Source organism: Oncorhynchus mykiss, chromosome 1 (genome assembly GCF_057628025.1).
Source record: "Oncorhynchus mykiss isolate SJ-2025 chromosome 1, ASM5762802v1, whole genome shotgun sequence".
In the NCBI taxonomy this organism is placed as follows: Eukaryota; Metazoa; Chordata; class Actinopteri; order Salmoniformes; family Salmonidae; genus Oncorhynchus; species Oncorhynchus mykiss.
This window is the reverse complement of record NC_143022.1, coordinates 90,409,534-90,430,041: the sequence shown is the minus strand read 5'-3', so window position 1 is coordinate 90,430,041 and position 20,508 is coordinate 90,409,534. Positions and strand designations below refer to the sequence as shown.

At 43.2% G+C, this 20,508-nt stretch overlaps 2 protein-coding genes across 4 annotated transcripts in view; both read right to left on the bottom strand.

Annotated features, from left to right (window-relative positions):
- Positions 1-20,508, bottom strand: part of LOC149985682 (butyrophilin subfamily 1 member A1-like) — an 89,520-nt gene that overhangs the window by 13,536 nt on the left and 55,476 nt on the right. The gene's annotated exons all lie outside the window — the stretch shown is intronic.
- Positions 1-20,508, bottom strand: part of LOC118966040 (butyrophilin subfamily 2 member A1-like) — a 49,172-nt gene that overhangs the window by 14,433 nt on the left and 14,231 nt on the right. For 2 of the 3 annotated variants that reach the window (XM_036987922.2, XM_036987937.2), the window contains exons 7-15: positions 19,546-19,566; positions 19,332-19,352; positions 19,067-19,096; positions 18,802-18,822; positions 14,646-14,666; positions 14,258-14,278; positions 14,118-14,138; positions 10,553-10,582; positions 9,913-9,934 (exon numbers count right to left, since the gene is read on the bottom strand). In XM_036987922.2, the coding sequence (XP_036843817.1) occupies positions 9,921-9,934; positions 10,553-10,582; positions 14,118-14,138; positions 14,258-14,278; positions 14,646-14,666; positions 18,802-18,822; positions 19,067-19,096; positions 19,332-19,352; positions 19,546-19,566 (200 nt within the window). In that variant the 3' untranslated portion in view covers positions 9,913-9,920. The remainder of the gene's footprint in view (positions 1-9,912; positions 9,935-10,552; positions 10,583-14,117; positions 14,139-14,257; positions 14,279-14,645; positions 14,667-18,801; positions 18,823-19,066; positions 19,097-19,331; positions 19,353-19,545; positions 19,567-20,508) is intronic. The other variant, XM_090181815.1, reaches the window with a different exon arrangement.

Sequence of the window (20,508 nt, the reverse complement as noted above, 5' to 3'; positions counted from 1 at the left end):
TGGTATAATAAACTACGATAAACACAATGACATCAACATCAGTGGCATAATACACTATGGTAAACACAATGACATCATGACATCAACATCAGTGGTATAATACACTATGGTAAACACAATGACATCATGACATCAACATCAGTGGTATAATACACTATGGTAATCACAATGACATTATCATCATCAGTGGTGTATTACGCTATGGTAAACACAATGACGTCATGACATCAGTGGGTATAATACACTAAGGTAAACACAATGACATCATCATCAGTGGTATAATACACTATGGTAAACACAATGACATCATGACATCAACATCAGTGGTATGATACACTATGGTAAACACAATGACATCAACATCAGTGGTATAATACACTATGGTAAACACAATGACATCAACATCAGTGGTATAATACACTATGGTAAACACAATGACATCATCATCAGGGGTATAATACACTATGGTAAACACAATGACATCATCATCAGGGGTATAATACACTATGGTAAACACAATGACATCATGACATCATCATCAGTGGGTATAATACACTATGGTAAACACAATGACATCAACATCAGTGGTACAATACACTATGGTAAACACAATGACATCAACATCAGTGGTACAATACACTATGGTAAACACAATGACATCATGACATCAGTGGGTATAATACACTATGGTAAACACAATGACATCAACATCAGTGGTATAATACACTATGGTAAACACAATGACATCAACATCAGTGGTATAAAACACTATGGTAAACACAATGACATCAACATCAGTGGTATAATACACTATGGTAAACACAATGACATCAACATCAGTGGTATAATACACTATGGTAAACACAATGACATCATGACATCAACATCAGTGGTATAATACACTATGGTAAACACAATGACATCATGACATCAGTGGGTATTTTTTATACAAGTGCAGGACAACATGTTACTGTATTGATATCTGACACATCATGCTTCACTATTAGTGGTCCATGTGTGACTGAGTTAGAGATAACAGGACATCATATAGCACTTTTCATTAAGTCATATGACTGAGGTAGTATCAATGTCATGTGTATAGGTGGCAGGTAAGTCAGGCGCAGGAGAATCGAACTTGGTATAAATGGAGTAGTTTAATAACGTAAAATAAAACTCCAAAACCAAAGTACATAATAAATAAAAGAGGGTACAAGAACCCGTTGCGCACCAATACATGAATCCTCTGACAAGGACATGTGTGTCCATCCCACTCCGCCATTCATTGATTTATTAAGCAAAAAGCACAAAATAACTACTTCTCTAACATCGTTTAAGCTACAAACATTAAAACGTGAAACTAGTATTCACTGTAAATGCAATAATGCAACTTTTGACAAATCTGATACTTTGACCACTTTGCAACAACTTAGACAGAGTTAGGGTTTACATCTTTGTTTACTTCTCTGCTCCTCAAATCTGGCATTTGAACCAAAAATGATTAGCATATATATACAGTGCCTTGCGAAAGTATTCGGCCCCCTTGAACTTTGCGACCTTTTGCCACATTTCAGGCTTCAAACATAAAGATATAAAACTGTATTTTTTTGTGAAGAATCAACAACAAGTGGGACACAATCATGAAGTAGAACGACATTTATTGGATATTTCAAACTTTTTTAACAAATCAAAAACTGAAAAATTGGGCGTGCAAAATTATTCAGCCCCTTTACTTTCAGTGCAGCAAACTCTCTCCAGAAGTTCAGTGAGGATCTCTGAATGACCCAATGTTGACCTAAATGACTAATGATGATAAATACAATCCACCTGTGTGTAATCAAGTCTCCGTATAAATGCACCTGCACTGTGATAGTCTCAGAGGTCCGTTAAAAGCGCAGAGAGCATCATGAAGAACAAGGAACACACCAGGCAGGTCCGAGATACTGTTGTGAAGAAGTTTAAAGCCGGATTTGGATACAAAAGATTTCCCAAGCTTTAAACATCCCAAGGAGCACTGTGCAAGCGATAATATTGAAATGGAAGGAGTATCAGACCACTGCAAATCTACCAAGACCTGGCCGTCCCTCTAAACTTTCAGCTCATACAAGGAGAAGACTGATCAGAGATGCAGCCAAGAGGCCCATGATCACTCTGGATGAACTGCAGAGATCTACAGCTGAGGTGGGAGACTCTGTCCATAGGACAACAATCAGTCATATATTGCACAAATCTGGCCTTTATGGAAGAGTGGCAAGAAGAAAGCCATTTCTTAAAGATATCCATAAAAAGTGTCGTTTAAAGTTTGCCACAAGCCACCTGGGAGACACACCAAACATGTGGAAGAAGGTGCTCTGGTCAGATGAAACCAAAATTGAACTTTTTGGCAACAATGCAAAACGTTATGTTTGGCGTAAAAGCAACACAGCTGAACACACCATCCCCACTGTCAAACATGGTGGTGGCAGCATCATGGTTTGGGCCTGCTTTTCTTCAGCAGGGACAGGGAAGATGGTTAAAATTGATGGGAAGATGGATGGAGCCAAATACAGGACCATTCTGGAAGAAAACCTGATGGAGTCTGCAAAAGACCTGAGACTGGGACGGAGATTTGTCTTCCAACAAGACAATGATCCAAAACATAAAGCAAAATCTACAATGGAATGGTTCAAAAATAAACATATCCAGGTGTTAGAATGGCCAAGTCAAAGTCCAGACCTGAATCCAATCGAGAATCTGTGGAAAGAACTGAAAACTGCTGTTCACAAATGCTCTCCATCCAACCTCACTGAGCTCGAGCTGTTTTGCAAGGAGGAATGGGAAAACATTTCAGAGACATACCCCAAGCGACTTACAGCTGTAATCGCAGCAAAAGGTGGCGCTACAAAGAATTAACTTAAGGGGGCTGAATAATTTTACACGCCCAATTTTTCAGTTTTTGATTTGTTAAAAGAGTTTGAAATATCCAATAAATGTCATTCCACTTCATGATTGTGTCCCACTTGTTGTTGATTCTTCACAAAAAAAATACAGTTTTATATCTTTATGTTTGAAGCCTGAAATGTGGCAAAAGGTCGCAAAGTTCAAGGGGGCCGAATACTTTCGCAAGGCACTGTATATATATATATATATATATATATATATGTTATGGTGAGGGAATGAGGACCCAAAAGCGAACTAACTTAAACAGAGCTTCTTTAATAACCAAACATAGGTAGGCTCAGATAGACCGGCAGATTCCGACAGGACAGGACAAGGTTACAGCAAACATGACGATAGTCTGGCTCAGGCATGAAACACAACAAACAAGAATCCGACAAGGACAGGAACAGAAACAGAGAGAGATATAGGGACCTAATCAGAGGGAAAAAGGGAACAGGTGGGAAACGGGGTGAATGGGTAGTCAGAGGAGACAAGGAACAGCTGGGGGAAAGCGGGGGAGAAAAGGTAACCTAACAACGACCAGCAGAGGGAGACAGGGTGAAGGGAAAGGACAGAGACAAGACACAACATGACAGTACATGACAGTACCCCCCCACTCACCGAGCGCCTCCTGGCGCACTCGAGGAGGAAACCTGGCGGCAACGGAGGAAATCCTCGATCAGCGCACGGTCCAGCACGTCCCGAGAGGGAACCCAACTCCTCTCCTCAGGACCGTACCCCTCCCAATCTACGAGGTACTGGTGACCACGGCCCCGAGGACGCATGTCCAAAATTCTACGGACCCTGTAGATGGGTGCGCCCTCGACAAGGATGGGGGGGGGGGGGGAAGACGAGCGGGGGCGCGAAGGACGGGCTTGATGCAGGAGACATGGAAGACTGGGTGGACGCGACGAAGGTATCGCGGAAGAAGAAGTCGAACTGCGACAGGATTAATGACCCGAGAAATACGGAACGGACCAATGAACCGCGGGGTCAACTTGCGAGAAGCCGTCTTAAGGGGAAGGTTCTGAGTGGAGAGCCAAACTCTCTGACCGCGACAATATCTAGGACTCTTAGTTCTACGCTTATTAGCAGCCCTCACAGTCTGCGTCCTATAACGGCAAAGTGCAGACCTGACCCTCTTCCAGGTGCGCTCGCAACGTTGGACAAAAGCCTGAGCGGAGGGGACGCTGGACTCGGCGAACTGAGATGAGAACAGCGGAGGCTGGTACCCGAGGCTACTCTGAAAAGGAGATAGCCCGGTCGCAGACGAAGGAAGCGAGTTGTGGGCGTATTCTGCCCAGGGGAGCTGTTCTGACCAAGACGCAGGGTTACGAAAAGAAAGACTGCGTAAGATGCGACCAATAGTCTGATTGGCCCGTTCTGCTTGACCGTTAGACTGGGGGTGAAAGCCGGAAGAGAGACTGACGGAAGCCCCAATCAAACGGCAAAACTCCCTCCAAAATTGAGACGTGAATTGCGGACCTCTGTCCGAAACGACGTCTGACGGAAGGCCATGAATTCTGAAAACATTCTCGATGATGATTTGTGCCGTCTCTTTAGCAGAAGGAAGCTTAGCAAGGGGAATGAAATGAGCCGCCTTAGAGAACCTATCGACAACCGTAAGAATAACAGTCTTCCCCGCTGACGAAGGCAGTCCGGTGACAAAATCTAAGGCGATGTGAGACCACGGTCGAGAGGGAATAGGAAGCGGCCTGAGACGGCCGGCAGGAGGAGAGTTACCGGACTTAGTCTGCGCGCAGACCGAACAAGCAGCCACGAAACGACGCGTGTCATGCTCCCGGGTGGGCCACCAAAAACGCTGGCGAATGGAAGCAAGCGTACCCCGAACGCCAGGGTGGCCGGCTAACTTGGCAGAGTGAGCCCACTGAAGAACGGACAGACGAGTAGGAACGGGAACGAAAAGAAGGTTCCTAGGACAAGCGCGCGGCGACGGAGTGTGAGTGAACGCTTGTTTTACCTGCCTCTCAATTCCCCAGACAGTCAACCCGACAACACGCCCCTCAGGGAGAATCCCCTCGGGGTCAGTGGAGGCTACTGAAGAACTGAAGAGACGAGACAAAGCATCAGGCTTGGTGTTCTTAGAGCCCGGACGATAAGAAATCACGAACTCGAAACGAGCGAAAAACAGCGCCCAACGCGCCTGACGCGCATTAAGTCGTTTGGCAGAACGGATGTACTCAAGGTTCCTATGGTCAGTCCAAACGACAAAAGGAACGGTCGCCCCCTCCAACCACTGTCGCCATTCGCCTAGGGCTAACCGGATGGCGAGCAGTTCGCGGTTACCCACATCATAGTTACGTTCCGAAGGCGACAGGCAATGAGAAAAATACGCGCATGGGTGGACCTTGTCGTCAGAGAGGGAGCGCTGAGAAAGGATGGCTCCCACGCCCACCTCTGACGCGTCAACCTCGACAACGAACTGTCTAGAGACGTCAGGTGTAACAAGGATAGGAGCGGATGTAAAACGATTCTTGAGGAGATCAAAAGCTCCCTGGGCGGAAACGGACCACTTAAAGCACGTCTTGACAGAAGTAAGGGCTGTGAGAGGAGCTGCCACCTGACCGAAATTACGGATGAAACGACGATAGAAGTTCGCGAAGCCGAGAAAGCGCTGCAGCTCGACGCGTGACTTAGGGACGGGCCAATCAATGACAGCTTGGACCTTAGCGGGATCCATCTTAATGCCTTCAGCGGAAATAACAGAACCGAGAAATGTGACGGAGGAGGCATGAAAAGTGCACTTCTCAGCCTTCACAAAAAGACAATTCTCTAAAAGGCGCTGGAGGACACGTCGAACGTGCTGAACATGAATCTGGAGTGACGGTGAAAAAATCAGGATATCGTCAAGGTAAACGAAAACAAAGATGTTCAGCATGTCTCTCAGGACATCATTGACTAATGCCTGAAAGACAGCTGGAGCGTTAGCGAGGCCGAAAGGAAGAACCCGGTATTCAAAGTGCCCTAACGGAGTGTTAAACGCCGTCTTCCACTCGTCCCCCTCCCTGATGCGCACGAGATGGTAAGCGTTACGAAGGTCCAACTTAGTGAAAAACCTGGCTCCCTGCAGGATCTCGAAGGCTGAAGACATAAGAGGAAGCGGATAACGATTCTTCACTGTTATGTCATTCAGCCCTCGATAATCTATGCAGGGGCGCAGAGACCCGTCCTTCTTCTTGACAAAAAAAAACCCCGCTCCGGCGGGAGAGGAGGAGGGGACTATGGTACCGGCGTCAAGAGCTACAGACAAATAATCTTCGAGAGCCTTACGTTCGGGAGCCGACAGAGAGTATAGTCTACCCCGGGGGGGGGGTGGTTCCCGGAAGGAGATCAATACTACAATCATACGACCGGTGTGGAGGAAGAGAGGTGGCCCTGGACCGACTGAACACCGTGCGCAGATCGTGATATTCCTCCGGCACCCCTGTCAAATCACCAGGCTCCTCCTGTGAAGAAGAGACAGAGGAAACAGGAGGGATAGCAGACATTAAACATTTCACATGACAAGAGACGTTCCAGGAGAGGATAGAATTACTAGACCAATTAATGGAAGGATTATGACAAACTAGCCAGGGATGGCCCAAAACAACAGGTGTAAAAGGTGAACGAAAAATTTAAAAAGAAATGGTTTCACTATGATTACCAGAAACAGTGAGGGTTAAAGGTAGCGTCTCACGCTGAATCCTGGGGAGAGGACTACCATCCAGGGCGAACAAGGCCGTGGGCTCCTTTAACTGTCTGAGAGGAATGTCATGTTCCCGAGCCCAGGTCTCGTCCATAAAACAGCCCTCCGCCCCAGAGTCTATTAAGGCACTGCAGGAAGCTGACGAACCGGTCCAGCGTAGATGGACCGACAAGGTAGTGCAGGATCTTGAAGGAGAGACAGGAGTAGTAGCGCTCACCAGTAGCCCTCCGCTTACTGACGAGCTCTGGCCTTTTACTGGACATGAAGTGACAAAATGACCAGCGGAACCGCAATAGAGACAGAGGCGGTTGGTGATTCTCCGTTCCCTCTCCTTAGTCGAGATGCGGATACCTCCCAGCTGCATGGGCTCAGCACCCGAGCCGGCAGAGGAAGATGGTAGTGATGCGGAGAGGGAGGCGACGGAGAGCGCGAGCTCCTTTCCACGAGCTCGGTGACGAAGATCAACCCGTCGCTCAATGCGAATAGCGAGTTCAATCAAGGAATCCACGCTGGAAGGAACCTCCCGGGAGAGAATCTCATCCTTTACCTCTGCGTGGAAACCCTCCAGAAGACGAGCGAGCAAGGCCGGCTCGTTCCAGCCACTGGAGACAGCAAGAGTGCGAAACTCAATAGAGTAGTCTGTTATGGATCGATTGCCTTGACATAGGGAAGACAGGGCCCTGGAAGCCTCCTCCCCAAAAACAGATCGATCAAAAACCCGTATCATCTCCTCCTTAAAGTCCTGATACTGGTTAGTACACTCAGCCCTTGCCTCCCAGATTGCCGTGCCCCACTCACGAGCCCGTCCAATAAGGAGAGATATGACGTAGGCGACACGAGCAGTGCTCCTGGAGTAAGTGTTGGGCTGGAGAGAAAACACAATATCACACTGGGTGAGGAACGAGCGGCATTCAGTGGGCTCCCCAGAGTAACACGGCGGGTTATTGATTCTGGGCTCCGGAGATTCGAAAGCCCTGGAAGTGGCCGGTGGATCGAGGCGGAGATGGTGAACCTGTTCTGTGAGGTTGGAGACTTGGGTGGCCAGGGTCTCAACGGCATGTCGAGCAGCAGACACTTCCTGCTCGTGTCTGCCTAGCATTGCTCCCTGGATCCCGACGGCTGAGTGGAGAGGATCCGAAGTCGCTGGGTCCATTCTTGGTCGGATTCTTCTGTTATGGTGAGTGAATGAGGACCCAAAAGCGAACTAACTTAAACAGAGCTTCTTTAATAACCAAACATAGGTAGGCTCAGATAGACCGGCAGATTCCGACAGGACAGGACAAGGTTACAGCAAACATGACGATAGTCTGGCTCAGGCATGAAACACAACAAACAAGAATCCGACAAGGACAGGAACAGAAACAGAGAGAGATATAGGGACCTAATCAGAGGGAAAAAGGGAACAGGTGGGAAACGGGGTGAATGGGTAGTCAGAGGAGACAAGGAACAGCTGGGGGAAAGCGGGGGAGAAAAGGTAACCTAACAACGACCAGCAGAGGGAGACAGGGTGAAGGGAAAGGACAGAGACAAGACACAACATGACAGTACATGACAATATATATATATATATATATATATATATATATATATATATATAATTCCTACAAACAATAACTGTAACTGTTGAACCGTTCAAGCTAGATCCACAAAACCAACGTTCACATGTTCAGGCTATCCTAAGTTCAAATTCTTAAACTTTTATAAAGTAATAACTTATAAATGTGCATAAATTAGCTACATATACCCGCCTATCCTATATAATGTTGCATAGATTTCCATAAAACAACCCACCAACAGTAACTCTTGAACCATTCAAGCAAGAGAAACTAAAACCAATGTTCACATGTTCGGGCTATGCTAACTTCAAATTAACCAATCACTCCACATGACCATACATCAGCATAAAATAACCCACCAACAGAACCGTTCAAGCTAGATATAGCAAACCAAATTTCATCTTCTCAGGCTATTCTAACTTTCATCTACCCACTTTTTCAACTATAATCAGTCTACACAATTACTACTGCAGACACCACTATGAAGTTTTTCATAACCATACATACTTTAAAACTGTTTCGCTTTAAATAGTATAGTGATCCAGGTATCAGTGATCCAGGTGTATCAGAGACTAACTCTCTCTAGTCTAGTGGGCCTCTATAGCCTCAACACATCCTGTTCTAGAACATCAACATTAATGTGACTGGTCCATCAGTGATCCAGGTGTATCAGAGACTAACTCTCTCTAGTCTAGTGGTCCTCTAGAGCCTCAACACATCCTGTTCTAGAACATCAACATTAATGTGACTGGTCCATCAGTGATCCAGATCCACTATATAAAGCCTTGACGAGTATGTAACCTTTTCCAAGTACCCGAGGTCTGCAGCCTCTGCGTTTAAAAGGACGAACATGTCAACTACAGAACTAAGCCAACCTCAGCGTGAGCTTTGGTTGCGAATGGTATGAACTTTGACCTCTTACTCACTGCAGAGTGATACCTCCTAGCCGTTGGGTTAGCAACAGCAGCTGCAAACGAGGGTTACGAAGGAACAGACAGAGTATCCCGTCTATCACACAACGACGTTACTACAACGTATCCAATTGACCACCAGAGACATTCTTCAAAGGACAAAGGACTCGGTTTGGCAACACGAATCTAACACCATCTACCATCAACCTACCGAAGCGCATCTCAGAGTAAATATTTATTGCATTTTCTTATTCCAAATGGGCGGTAATTTAGAATGCATAAGATACTGTATTTACGATAGCACAGCTTCTCCCTTTGTTCCTCAGTCTTCCCGCTCTTCCACTCAAACCCAGACCCTTTTCTTTTGTGTAACCAGCTGTCATATCTGTTCCGCCCGCTAGGGATGTTTTCCTTTATGATGTAATTTGTAATCAAGTCATGATTAATGATTTGTATATGTAATTCTGTGTGATTAGTTAGGTATTTAGTAAATAAATAATTAAACCCAATTTTGTATTGCTGATTCAACTTGTTAGCCAGGGTTGTGAAGATAACCAAGAATTTAAGACTTTCAGATGAGACTGAATTAAGGTGACGATTAATATTGACTGCTATTGATGTAAAATATTACTAGGTCTTTAAGAGTTTATTCGAAAGATAACAGCTCTATAAATATTATTTTGTGGTGCCCAACTCTCTAGTTAATTAAATTTACATGATTAGCTCAATCAGGTAATATTAATTACGGAGAAATGATTTTATAGAATAGCATGTCATATCACTTAATCCGGCATAGCCAAAGACACAACAGTACCTTACTTACCCTTCACCTTAACGAGTTCCCTCTAAATATGTAGAGTAGATGGAAGACAGTGAGAACATCATTAACATGAACACTAGAAGATGTAGTCTCTCTCTGGGACTCCTTGTCTCATATCAATGTTCCAACATCAGAAGGAACAACTTGGGCCAATCAGAAGTTGAAATAATAACAAAGTGTGAACCCAGCCACTGTTGTTTTGTTAATAAGCTGAGGGAGTGGCTGGAGAAATAACATCACTCTCAACTTCATAGACAGAGCTATGGATGTAAGGACTGATACTAATACTGTATCATCATTATAGTTTTAAATATGTTTTACACTTACACTTTGTTGACAAACATTAAGGTTAAACAAGCTTATATTTTGAGTTCTGATGGGGTACAACAGTTAAACTAAGCTCATTAATCATTTATAAGTGAAATTATTCAAGAATCAATGGGTACATATCATTAATCATTCAAGTCCAAAAACTACTGATTGCTCTTTTGGGACTCCTTCTCATATCAATGTTCCAACATAAGAAGGAACATCTTATATATGCTAAGAATAGCCGTCTTAAAATGGTCTGTAAATTAGAGAAAATTTAACTTTTGTGGTTATAATAATGTTAGCAAAGTAATAATCGGAAGACAGTACTCACCACTCTGGTTACAGAGTCCCTCGGTTTCATCTGTAAACATGCAGAGTAGATGGAAGACAGTGAGAACATCACTAACATGAACACTAGAAAATGTAGTCTCTCTCTGGGACTCCTTGTATCATAACACTGTTCCAACATCAGAAAGAGCATCTTCAATGAGCTCAGAATAACCTTCTTAAAATGTTTTCCTACTTAATAAAGTGGGAATATTAGAGAGAATTCAACACTAGAAGATGTAGTTTATATTTTGGACTTCTTGGTCGTGACTCAATCCAATGTGCAGTATACAGCAGGGCACTTCACAGCTGACAAATCAGTTTTTTAAAGGCATTTTCCACCGGCATTCACAGAGATCACATTCATGGTAAACACTGCACATGTCGTCTCAAGCGTAAAATACCTTTAAAAGTCTGTTAAAGTGTGCTGTGCTATAATGCACCTTGAAATGAATCCCAGCCCTTGTCTCATACCACTGTTCCAACATCAGATGTAACACCTTTAAATGGCCAATCAGCACCTGAAACAATAAAAAAGAGTGATCCCTGCCACTGTTTTGGTAAAAAGCTGAGGGAGGGGCTGGAGAGATAATATCACTCAAATTCATAGACAGAACTATGGATGCAAGGACTGACCATCCATGATATCAAAATAATAGTTTTAGAAATGTTTTGACACTATAGAGTGTTTGTTTACATTTACTTTGTTTACAAATATTAAGGTAAAAAAAAAGCATTTATAGGTTATATTCTTCAAGAATCAATGGGTACATATTCATTTCTAAGTCCAAAAATGGATATAGCAACTGCTGATTGACGCTTTAATGTGCTCCAAAAAAAAACCATAAAATGTGTTTGAAAATAAGGACATTTGTTTCCGTCTCATTACAAATGTTTATGTTTTGCGTAATGTCGTGGAAATTTCCTGTATTTACCAAATCATGAGAGCAAACCACACACAAGTCAGAGTTATCACAAAGTCCATCTTTAATTATGAGCTCCATCACAACCCTGTGACTCTCAGATCAATTCAGTGTCTATAAATGAATTCTCTGAGAGTCCCTTACACATTGCAACTGAGATCCTTTATAGCAAAGACACATATAGCCAGACAGCATTGGCCATAATTTATCGTTCAGCTTTGTCTCCAAAACTATGTTCTTTTCTCGCTCTCAGAACCATAAACCAAATCCTCATATCAACAGGCATATATCAAATACACCCGTCCTTGACAAGATCACAGAGACACATTGAGTAGCACACAGACATTGTGGAGCCAAGAGCTACACGCTGCTTGACCTCTCCCCTCTCTGCGACCCAAGTAACTTAGTCTTGACAGAGAACAGATGACTGCAAACCCGGCCACAGTATTATACAAAAATAAACATTCTGATGAGAAGTAACTTACAAACATATGATGAATATAAAACATCTATGTTACCGACTAATTCTGATTATTCCCCAACAGTAATTAGAATCAGGAAATATTGCCTTATAAAATATAAGGATGAATATTGCATTATGGAGATTGGTTGACGAAATCATGTTTTTGGTTTTCTATTATGGTATCATGGGTATTTGAAAACAAAATGGAGCCTCACCTGGACACACACCCTTTTGGACACACCCCCTTTTCCCCATGTTCCCCTTTCCTATACCTATTTATAGTTTTGGCAGCTAGGTCTCAGGTATGGTGTTACCACACATTATGAGTGAGCTAGGTCTCAGGTATGGAGTTACCATAAATTATGGGTCAACTAAGACTCAGGTATGGAGTTACCACACATTATGGGTGAGCAAGGACTCAGGTATGGAGTTACCATAAATTATGGGTCAACTAAGACTCAGGTATGGAGTTACCACACATTATGGGTGAGCAAGGACTCAGGTATGGAGTTACCATACATTATGGGTCAGCTAGGACTCAGGTATGGAGTTACCATAAATTATGGGCAAACTAAGGACAGGTATGGAGTTACCACACATTATGGGTCAGCTAGGACTCAGGTATGGAGTTACCACACATTATGGGTCAGCTAGGACTCAGGTATGGAGTTACCATACATTATGGGTCAGCTGGGACTCAGGTATGGAGTTATCATCATTTTTATTTGTATCACTTGTACATGAAGTAAGAAAGCTGCTACTATATACCCTTTTGTTTTATGTTTAAATCCGATCATCTTTGGTTTGATCATGGAAAGACTCTGTAGCCTATGAAATTACCTGTGTTTTGGAAACGTGGAGCCTTAGTGTAAAAACAAATGTATTTTACAGATTATCGGAGCTTTGGGTTCCCTGTTTTGTGGTTGGAAGTGTGTCTGACGTCGGCATCACATACCTGTGGCCTCAAGGTAAGTTTTGAATTGGATTACATATTGCCTATATAAACTGGTTCACATAAACCTTTCAAAGTGATGATCTGGGACTCCTTGATATTATGTGCTTTCTACCACTTCTTAATTTAATTTAATAATTGTGACTGGTCCATCAGTGATACAGGTGTATCAGAAACTACCCACTGGGCACATTACATAATTTCAACGTGGATATAACTGAGTAATATTTGGTTGAGACGTTGACCAATGAGATTACAACCGACAGTATATTCACCCACTCAAAAAGACAGCCAGAAGTTAGTTGAATTAGTAGCTATGTTTTCAACCATCTAAAAGCACATCCAATCTCCATTGGAAAAACAATGTTTTATTTTTGATTTTGTTGTTGTAAAAATGTCAACACCTGGGCTTTCAACTAATTTAAAGCACAGCAAAGTACAAATAGGAACACAATGTCAGATTGTCAGAATGTGTCATGCTCTGACCTTAGATATCTCTGTTTTCTTTATATTTTGGTTAGGTCAGGGTGTGACGAAGGTGGGTATGTTAGTTTTTGTATTGTCTAGGGTTTTTGTATGTCTAGGGGTTTTGTAGGTCTAGGTCATTTGTATGTCTATGTTGGCCTGATATGGTTCCCAATCAGAGGCAGCTGTTTATCGTTGTCTCTGATTGGGGATCATATTTAGGTAGCCATTTCCCCTTTTGTGTTCGTGTGTTCTATGTTTTGTTGCCTGTCTGCACTATTCATATTAGCTTCACGGTTCGTTTTGTTGTCTTGTTAGTTTGTTCAGTGTTGATTCTTTTAATAAATATAGAATGTCATAATACAACGCTGCGCCTTGGTCCGATTCATATAACGAAAGTGACACAATGTTTTTTATTTTACCCCTTTTTCATGGTATCCAATTGTTGTAGTAGCTAACACTCCCTAACCCGGATGACGCTAGGCCAATTGTGCATCGCCCCACGGACCTCCCGGTCGCGGCCAGTTATGACAGAGCCTGGGCGCGAACCCAGGGACTCCGATGGCACAGCTGGCGCTGCAGTACAGCGCCCTTAACCACTGCGCCACCCGGGAGGCCCAACACAATGTTTTTTTAACCAACAGATTAATGTTAATATCCCTGTCTCAATCTAATGGCAGAATCAAATGACATGGATTACAGTTGAAATATCAATAAACATAAAATGTTTGACCTAATTAAGTGATGATCTGAAGACACTACTTACCCCTCTCCTTCATGAGGACATCTGTATACATGTAGAGTAGATGGAAGACAGTGAGAACATCATTAACACTAGAAAATGGAATCTCTCTCTGGGACTCCTTGTCTCATTTCAATGTTACAACATCAGAAGACACTACTTACCTAGCATCTTAGTGAGGTCATCTGTAAACATGTAGAGTAGATGGAAGACAGTGAGAACATCATTAACATGAACACTAGAAGATGTAATCTCTCTCTGGGACTCCTTGGTCGGGATTCATGTGCAGTATACCACACAGGTCCTTCACAGATGACAATTCACTATTTAAAAGCCTTTTTCCACCAACACTGCACATGTCGACTCAAGTGTAAAATACTTTTAAAGGTCTGTTATAGTGTGCTGTGTTATAATGCGCCCTGCAGTGAATCCCGGACCTTGTCTCATATCACTGTTACAACATCAAAAGGAACATCTAATGTTCTCAGAGAAAACATAAATAAAATGGTTGACATAATTCCAGCAAAGTGATGATCTGAAGACACTACTTACCTAACTTATCCTTGTGTTCATCTGTAAACATGTAGAGTAGATGGAAGACAGTGAGAACATCATTAACATGAACACTAGAAGATGTAGTCTCTCTCTGGGACTCCTTGTCTCATATCACTTCTCTAACATCACAAATCTAAATTGAGTTCCACCACCTAAATGAGTCCAGCGTACCTCTGAGACAACTTCTCCAATAAAGATATTCTACCCTACCACCACTTCTTAATTTCATTAAACAAATGGGACAGGTCCATCAGTGATCCTGGTGTATCAGAAACGAACCACTGGGCACACTATGCAGTTTTTTGTTTTTTTTTACGTGTTATTTCTTACATTGGTACCCCAGGTCATCTTAGGTTTCATTACATACAGTCGGGAAGAACTACTGAACATAAGAGCAGCGTCAACTCACCATCAGTACGACCAAGAATATGACTTTCGCGAAGCGGATCCTGTGTTCTGCCTTTCACCCAGGACAACGGAATGGATCCCAGCCGCCGACCCAAAAAAACGACTTCATAAAAGGGGGAAACGGAGTGGTCTTCTGGTCAGACTCCGGAGACAGGCACATCGTGCACCACTCCCTAGCATTCTTCTCGCCAATGTCCAGTCTCTTGACAACAAGGTTGATGAAATCCGAGCAAGGGTAGCATTCCAGAGGGACATCAGAGACTGTAACGTTCTTTGCTTCACGGAAACATGGCTCACTGGAGAGACACTATCGGAATCAGTGCAGCCAGCTGGTTTCTCCACGCATCGCGCAGACAGAAACAAACATCTTTCTGGTAAGAAGAGGGGCGGGGGCGTATGCTTCATGGTTAACGTGACGTGGTGTGATCATAACAACATACAGGTACTCAAGTCCTACTGTTCACCTGATTTAGAATTCCTCACAATCAAATGTCGACCGCATTATCTACCAAGGGAATTCTCTTCGATTATAATCACAGCCGTATATATTCCCCCCCGAGCAGACACATCGATGGCTCTGAATGACCTTTATTTGACTCTTTGCTAACTGGAATCCATTTATCCGGAGGCTGCATTCATTGTAGCTGGGGATTTTAACAAGGCTAATCTGAAAACAAGACTCCCTAAATTTTATCAGCATATCGATTGCGCAACCAGGGCTGTAAAAACCTTGGATCACTGCTACTTCTGTGACGCATATAAGGCCCTGCCCCGCCCTCCTTTCGGAAAAGCTGACCACGACTCCATTTTGTTGATCCCTGCCTACAGACAGAAACTAAAACAAGAAGCTCCCGCGCTGAGGTATGTTCAACGCTGGTCCGACCAATCTGATTCCACACTCCAAGATTGCTTCCATCACGTGGACTGGGATATGTTTCGTATTGCGTCAGACAACAACATTGACGAATACGCTGATTCGGTGAGCGAGTTCATTAGAACGTGCGTTGAAGATGTCGTTCCCATAGCAACGATTAAAACATTCCCAAACCAGAAACCGTGGATTGATGGCAGCATTCGTGTGAAAATGAAAGCCCGAACCACTGCTTTTAATCAGGGCAAGGTGACCGGAAACATGACCGAATACAAACAGTGTAACTCTTCCCTCCGCAAGGCAATCAAACAAGCTAAGCGTCAGTATAGAGACAAAGTAGAATCTCAATTCAACGGCTCAGACACGAGGTATGTGGCAGGGTCTACAGTCAATCACGGATTACAAAAAGAAAACCAGCCCAGTCACGGACCAGGATGTCTTGCTCCCAGGCAGACTAAATAACTTTTTTGCCCGCTTTGAGGACAATACAGTGCCACTGACACGGCCCGCAACTAAAACATGCGGACTATCCTTCACTGCAGCCGACGTCGTGCGGAAAACATTTAAACGTGTCAACCCTCGCAAGGCTGCAGGCCCAGACGGCATCCCCAGCCGCGCCCTCAGAGCATGCGCAGACCAGCTGGCTGGTGTGTTTACAGACATATTCAATCAATCCCTATCCCAGTCTGTTGTTCCCACATGCTTCAAGAGGGCCACCATTGTTCCTGTTCCCAAGAAAGCTAAGGTAACTGAGCTAAACGACTACCGCCCCGTAGCACTCACTTCCGTCATCATGAAGTGCTTTGAGAGACTAGTCAAGGACCATATCACCTCCACCCTACCTGACACCCTAGACCCACTCCAATTTGCTTACCGCCCAAATAGGTCCACAGACGATGCAATCTCAACCACACTGCCCTAACCCATCTGGACAAGAGGGATACTATGTGAGAATGCTGTTCATCGACTACAGCTCGGCATTTAACACCATAGTGCCCTCCAAGCTCGTCATCAAGCTCGAGACCCTGGGTCTCGACCCCGCCCTGTGCAACTGGGTACTGGACTTCCTGACGGGCCGCCCCCAGGTGGTGAGGGTAGGCAACAACATTGCTCCCGCTGATCCTCAACACTGGGGCCCCACAAGGGTGCGTTCTGAGCCCTCTCCTGTACTCCCTGTTCACCCACGACTGCGTGGCCACGCACGCCTCCAACTCAATCATCAAGTTTGCGGACGACACAACAGTGGTAGGCTTGATTACCAACAATGATGAGACGGCCTACAGGGAGGAGGTGAGGGCCCTCGGAGTGTGGTGTCAGGAAAATAACCTCACACTCAACGTCAACAAAACTAAGGAGATGATTGTGGACTTCAGGAAACAGCAGAGGGAACACCCCCCTATCCACATTGATGGAACAGTAGTGGAGAGGGTAGTAAGTTTTAAGTTCCTCGGCGTACACATCACAGACAAACTGAATTGGTCCACCTACACAGACAGCATCATGAAGAAGACGCAGCAGCGCCTCTTCAACCTCAGGAGGCTGAAGAAATTTGGCTTGTCACCTAAAGCACTCACAAACTTCTACAGATGCACAATCGAGAGCATCCTGGCGGGCTGTATCACCGCCTGGTACGGCAACTGCTCTGCCCACAACCGTAAGGCTCTCCAGAGGGTAGTGAGGTCTGCACAACGCATCACCGGGGGCAAACTACCTGCCCTCCAGGACACCTACACCACCCGATGTCACAGGAAGGCCATAAAGATCATCAAGGACAACAACCACCCGAGCCACTGCCTGTTCACCCCGCTATCATCCAGAAGGCGAGGTCAGTACAGGTGCATCAAAGCTGGGACCGAGAGACTGAAAAACAGCTTCTATCTCAAGGCCATCAGACTGTTAAACATCCACCACTAACATTGAGTGGCTGCTGCCAACACACTGACTCGACTCCAGCCACTTTAATAATGGGAATTGATGGGAAATGATGTAAAATATATCACTAGACACTTTAAACAATGCTACCTAATATAATATTACATACCCTACATTATTCATCTCATATGTATATGTATATACTGTACTCTATATCATCGACTGCATCTTTATGTAATACATGTATCACTATCCACTTTAAACTATGCCACTTTGTTTATATACTCATCTCATATGTATATACTGCACTCAATACCATCTACTGTATCTTGCCTATGCCGCTCTGTACCATCACTCATTCATATATCTTTATGTACATATTATTTATCCCCTTACACTTGTGTCTATAAGGTAGTAGTTTTGGAATTGTTAGCTAGATTACTTGTTGGTTATTACTGCATTGTCGGAACTAGAAGCACAAGCATTTCGCTATACTCGCATTAACATCTGCTAACCATGTGTATGTGACAAATAAAATTTGATTTGATTTGATTTGACTACGTCATTTCAACGTGGATAATTGGGTAATATTTGGTTGAGAAGTTGATCAGTGAGATTACAACCTACAGTATATTCACCCACTCAAAAAGACAAAAAGTTAGTTGAATTTCCAATGTGTTTTCCCTGTCCTTTCAACCATCTAAATGCACAACCAAAATCCAGTGGAAAAACAATGTTTGATTTTTGGTTTTGTCGTCACCCATCTAATATCTATACCTGCGCTTTCAACTAATTTAAAGCCCAGCAAAGTTCAAATGAGAATACAATGTCAGATATGTTGTTTATTTATATATAATTATAACAGATTCATGTTCAATATCCCTGTGCTTCATCTAACAGCAGAACCAAATGACATGGATGTCAGTTGAGATTATATAAATAAAATAAGCATAATTGTTTGACATAATTCCAGCAAAGTGATGATCTGAAGACACTACTTACCTAGCTTATTTTTGATGTCATCTGTAAACATGTAGAGTAGATGGAAGACAGTGAGAACATCATTAACATGAACACTAGAAGATGTAGTCTCTCTCTGGGACTCCTTGTCTCATATCAATGTTCCAACATCAGAAGGAACATCTTACATATGCTAAGAATAGCCTTCTTAAAATGTTTTCTTACTTAAAGTCTGTAAATTAGAGAACATTTAACTTTTGTGGTTTACATATTGTTCGCAAAGAAATAATCTGAAGACAGTACTTACCATTCTGCTCCCAGAGTTTCTTGAGGTTAACTGTAAACATGTAGAGTAGATGGAAGACAGTGAGAACATCATTAACATGAACACTAGAAGATGTAGTCTATTTCTGGGACTCCTTGTCTCATATCAATGTTCCAACATCAGATAAAAGTCAGGGAACATTAATATAAACAACATGAAGTGTTCTACTTCACTAGAAGGTACATATATAGAAGAGACATTGGTTTACATAATGTTAGCAATGTGGTGATTTAAAGACACGACTTACCCTTCTCCTTCCTGAGGACATCTGTAAACATGTAGAGTAGATGGAAGACAGTGAGAACATCATTAACATGAACACTAGAAGATGTAGTCTCTCTCTGGGACTCCTTGTCTCATAACAATATTCCAACATCAGATAAAAGTCAGGGAACATTTCTATAGAAGAGACATTGGTTTATATATTGTTAGCAAAGTGATGATCTGAAGACACTACTTACCTAGCATCCTACTGAGGTTAACTGTAAATATGTAGAGTAGATGGAAGACAGTGAGAACATCATTAACATGAACACTAGAAGATGTAGTCTCTCTCTGGGACTCCTTGTCTCATACCACTGTTCCAACATCAGAAGGAACAACTAGGGCCAATCAGAAGTTGAAACAATAACAAAGTGTGATCCCAGCCACTGTTGTTTTGGTAAAAAGCTGAGGGAGGGGCTGGAGAAATAATATCACTCTCAAATTCATAGACAGAACTATGAATGCAAGGACTGACCATCCGTGATACTGTATCAACATTATAGTTATACATGTGTTTTGAGGCCTATAGTGTTTGCTTACACATTGTTTACAAACATTAAGGTAAAACAAGGTTATATTTTGAGTTCTGATGGGGTATGAATGTTAAACTAAGCTCTTTAATCACTTATATGATATATTCTTCAAGAATTAATGGGTACATACAGTGGGGCAAAAAAAGTATTTAGTCAGCCACCAGTTGTGCAAGTTCTCCCACTTAAAAAGATGAGAGAGGCCTGTAATTTTCATCATAGGTACACTTCAGCTATGACAGACAAAATGAGAAAAAAAATCCAGAAAATCACATTGTAGGATTTTTAATTAATTTATTTGCAAATTATGGTGGAAAATAAGTATTTGGTCACCTACAAACAAGCAAGATTTCTGGCTCTCACAGACCTGTAATTTCTTCTTTAAGAGGCTCCTCTGTCCTCCACTCGTTACCTGTATTAATGGCACCTGTTTGAACTTGTTATCAGTATAAAACACCTGTCCACAACCTCAAACAGTCACACTCCAAACTCCCCTATGGCCAAAACCAAAGAGCTGTCAAAGGACACCAGAAACAAAATTGTAGACCTGCACCAGGCTGGGAAGACGGAATCTGCAATAGGTAAGCAGCTTGGTTTGAAGAAATCAACTGTGGGAGCAGTTATTAGGAA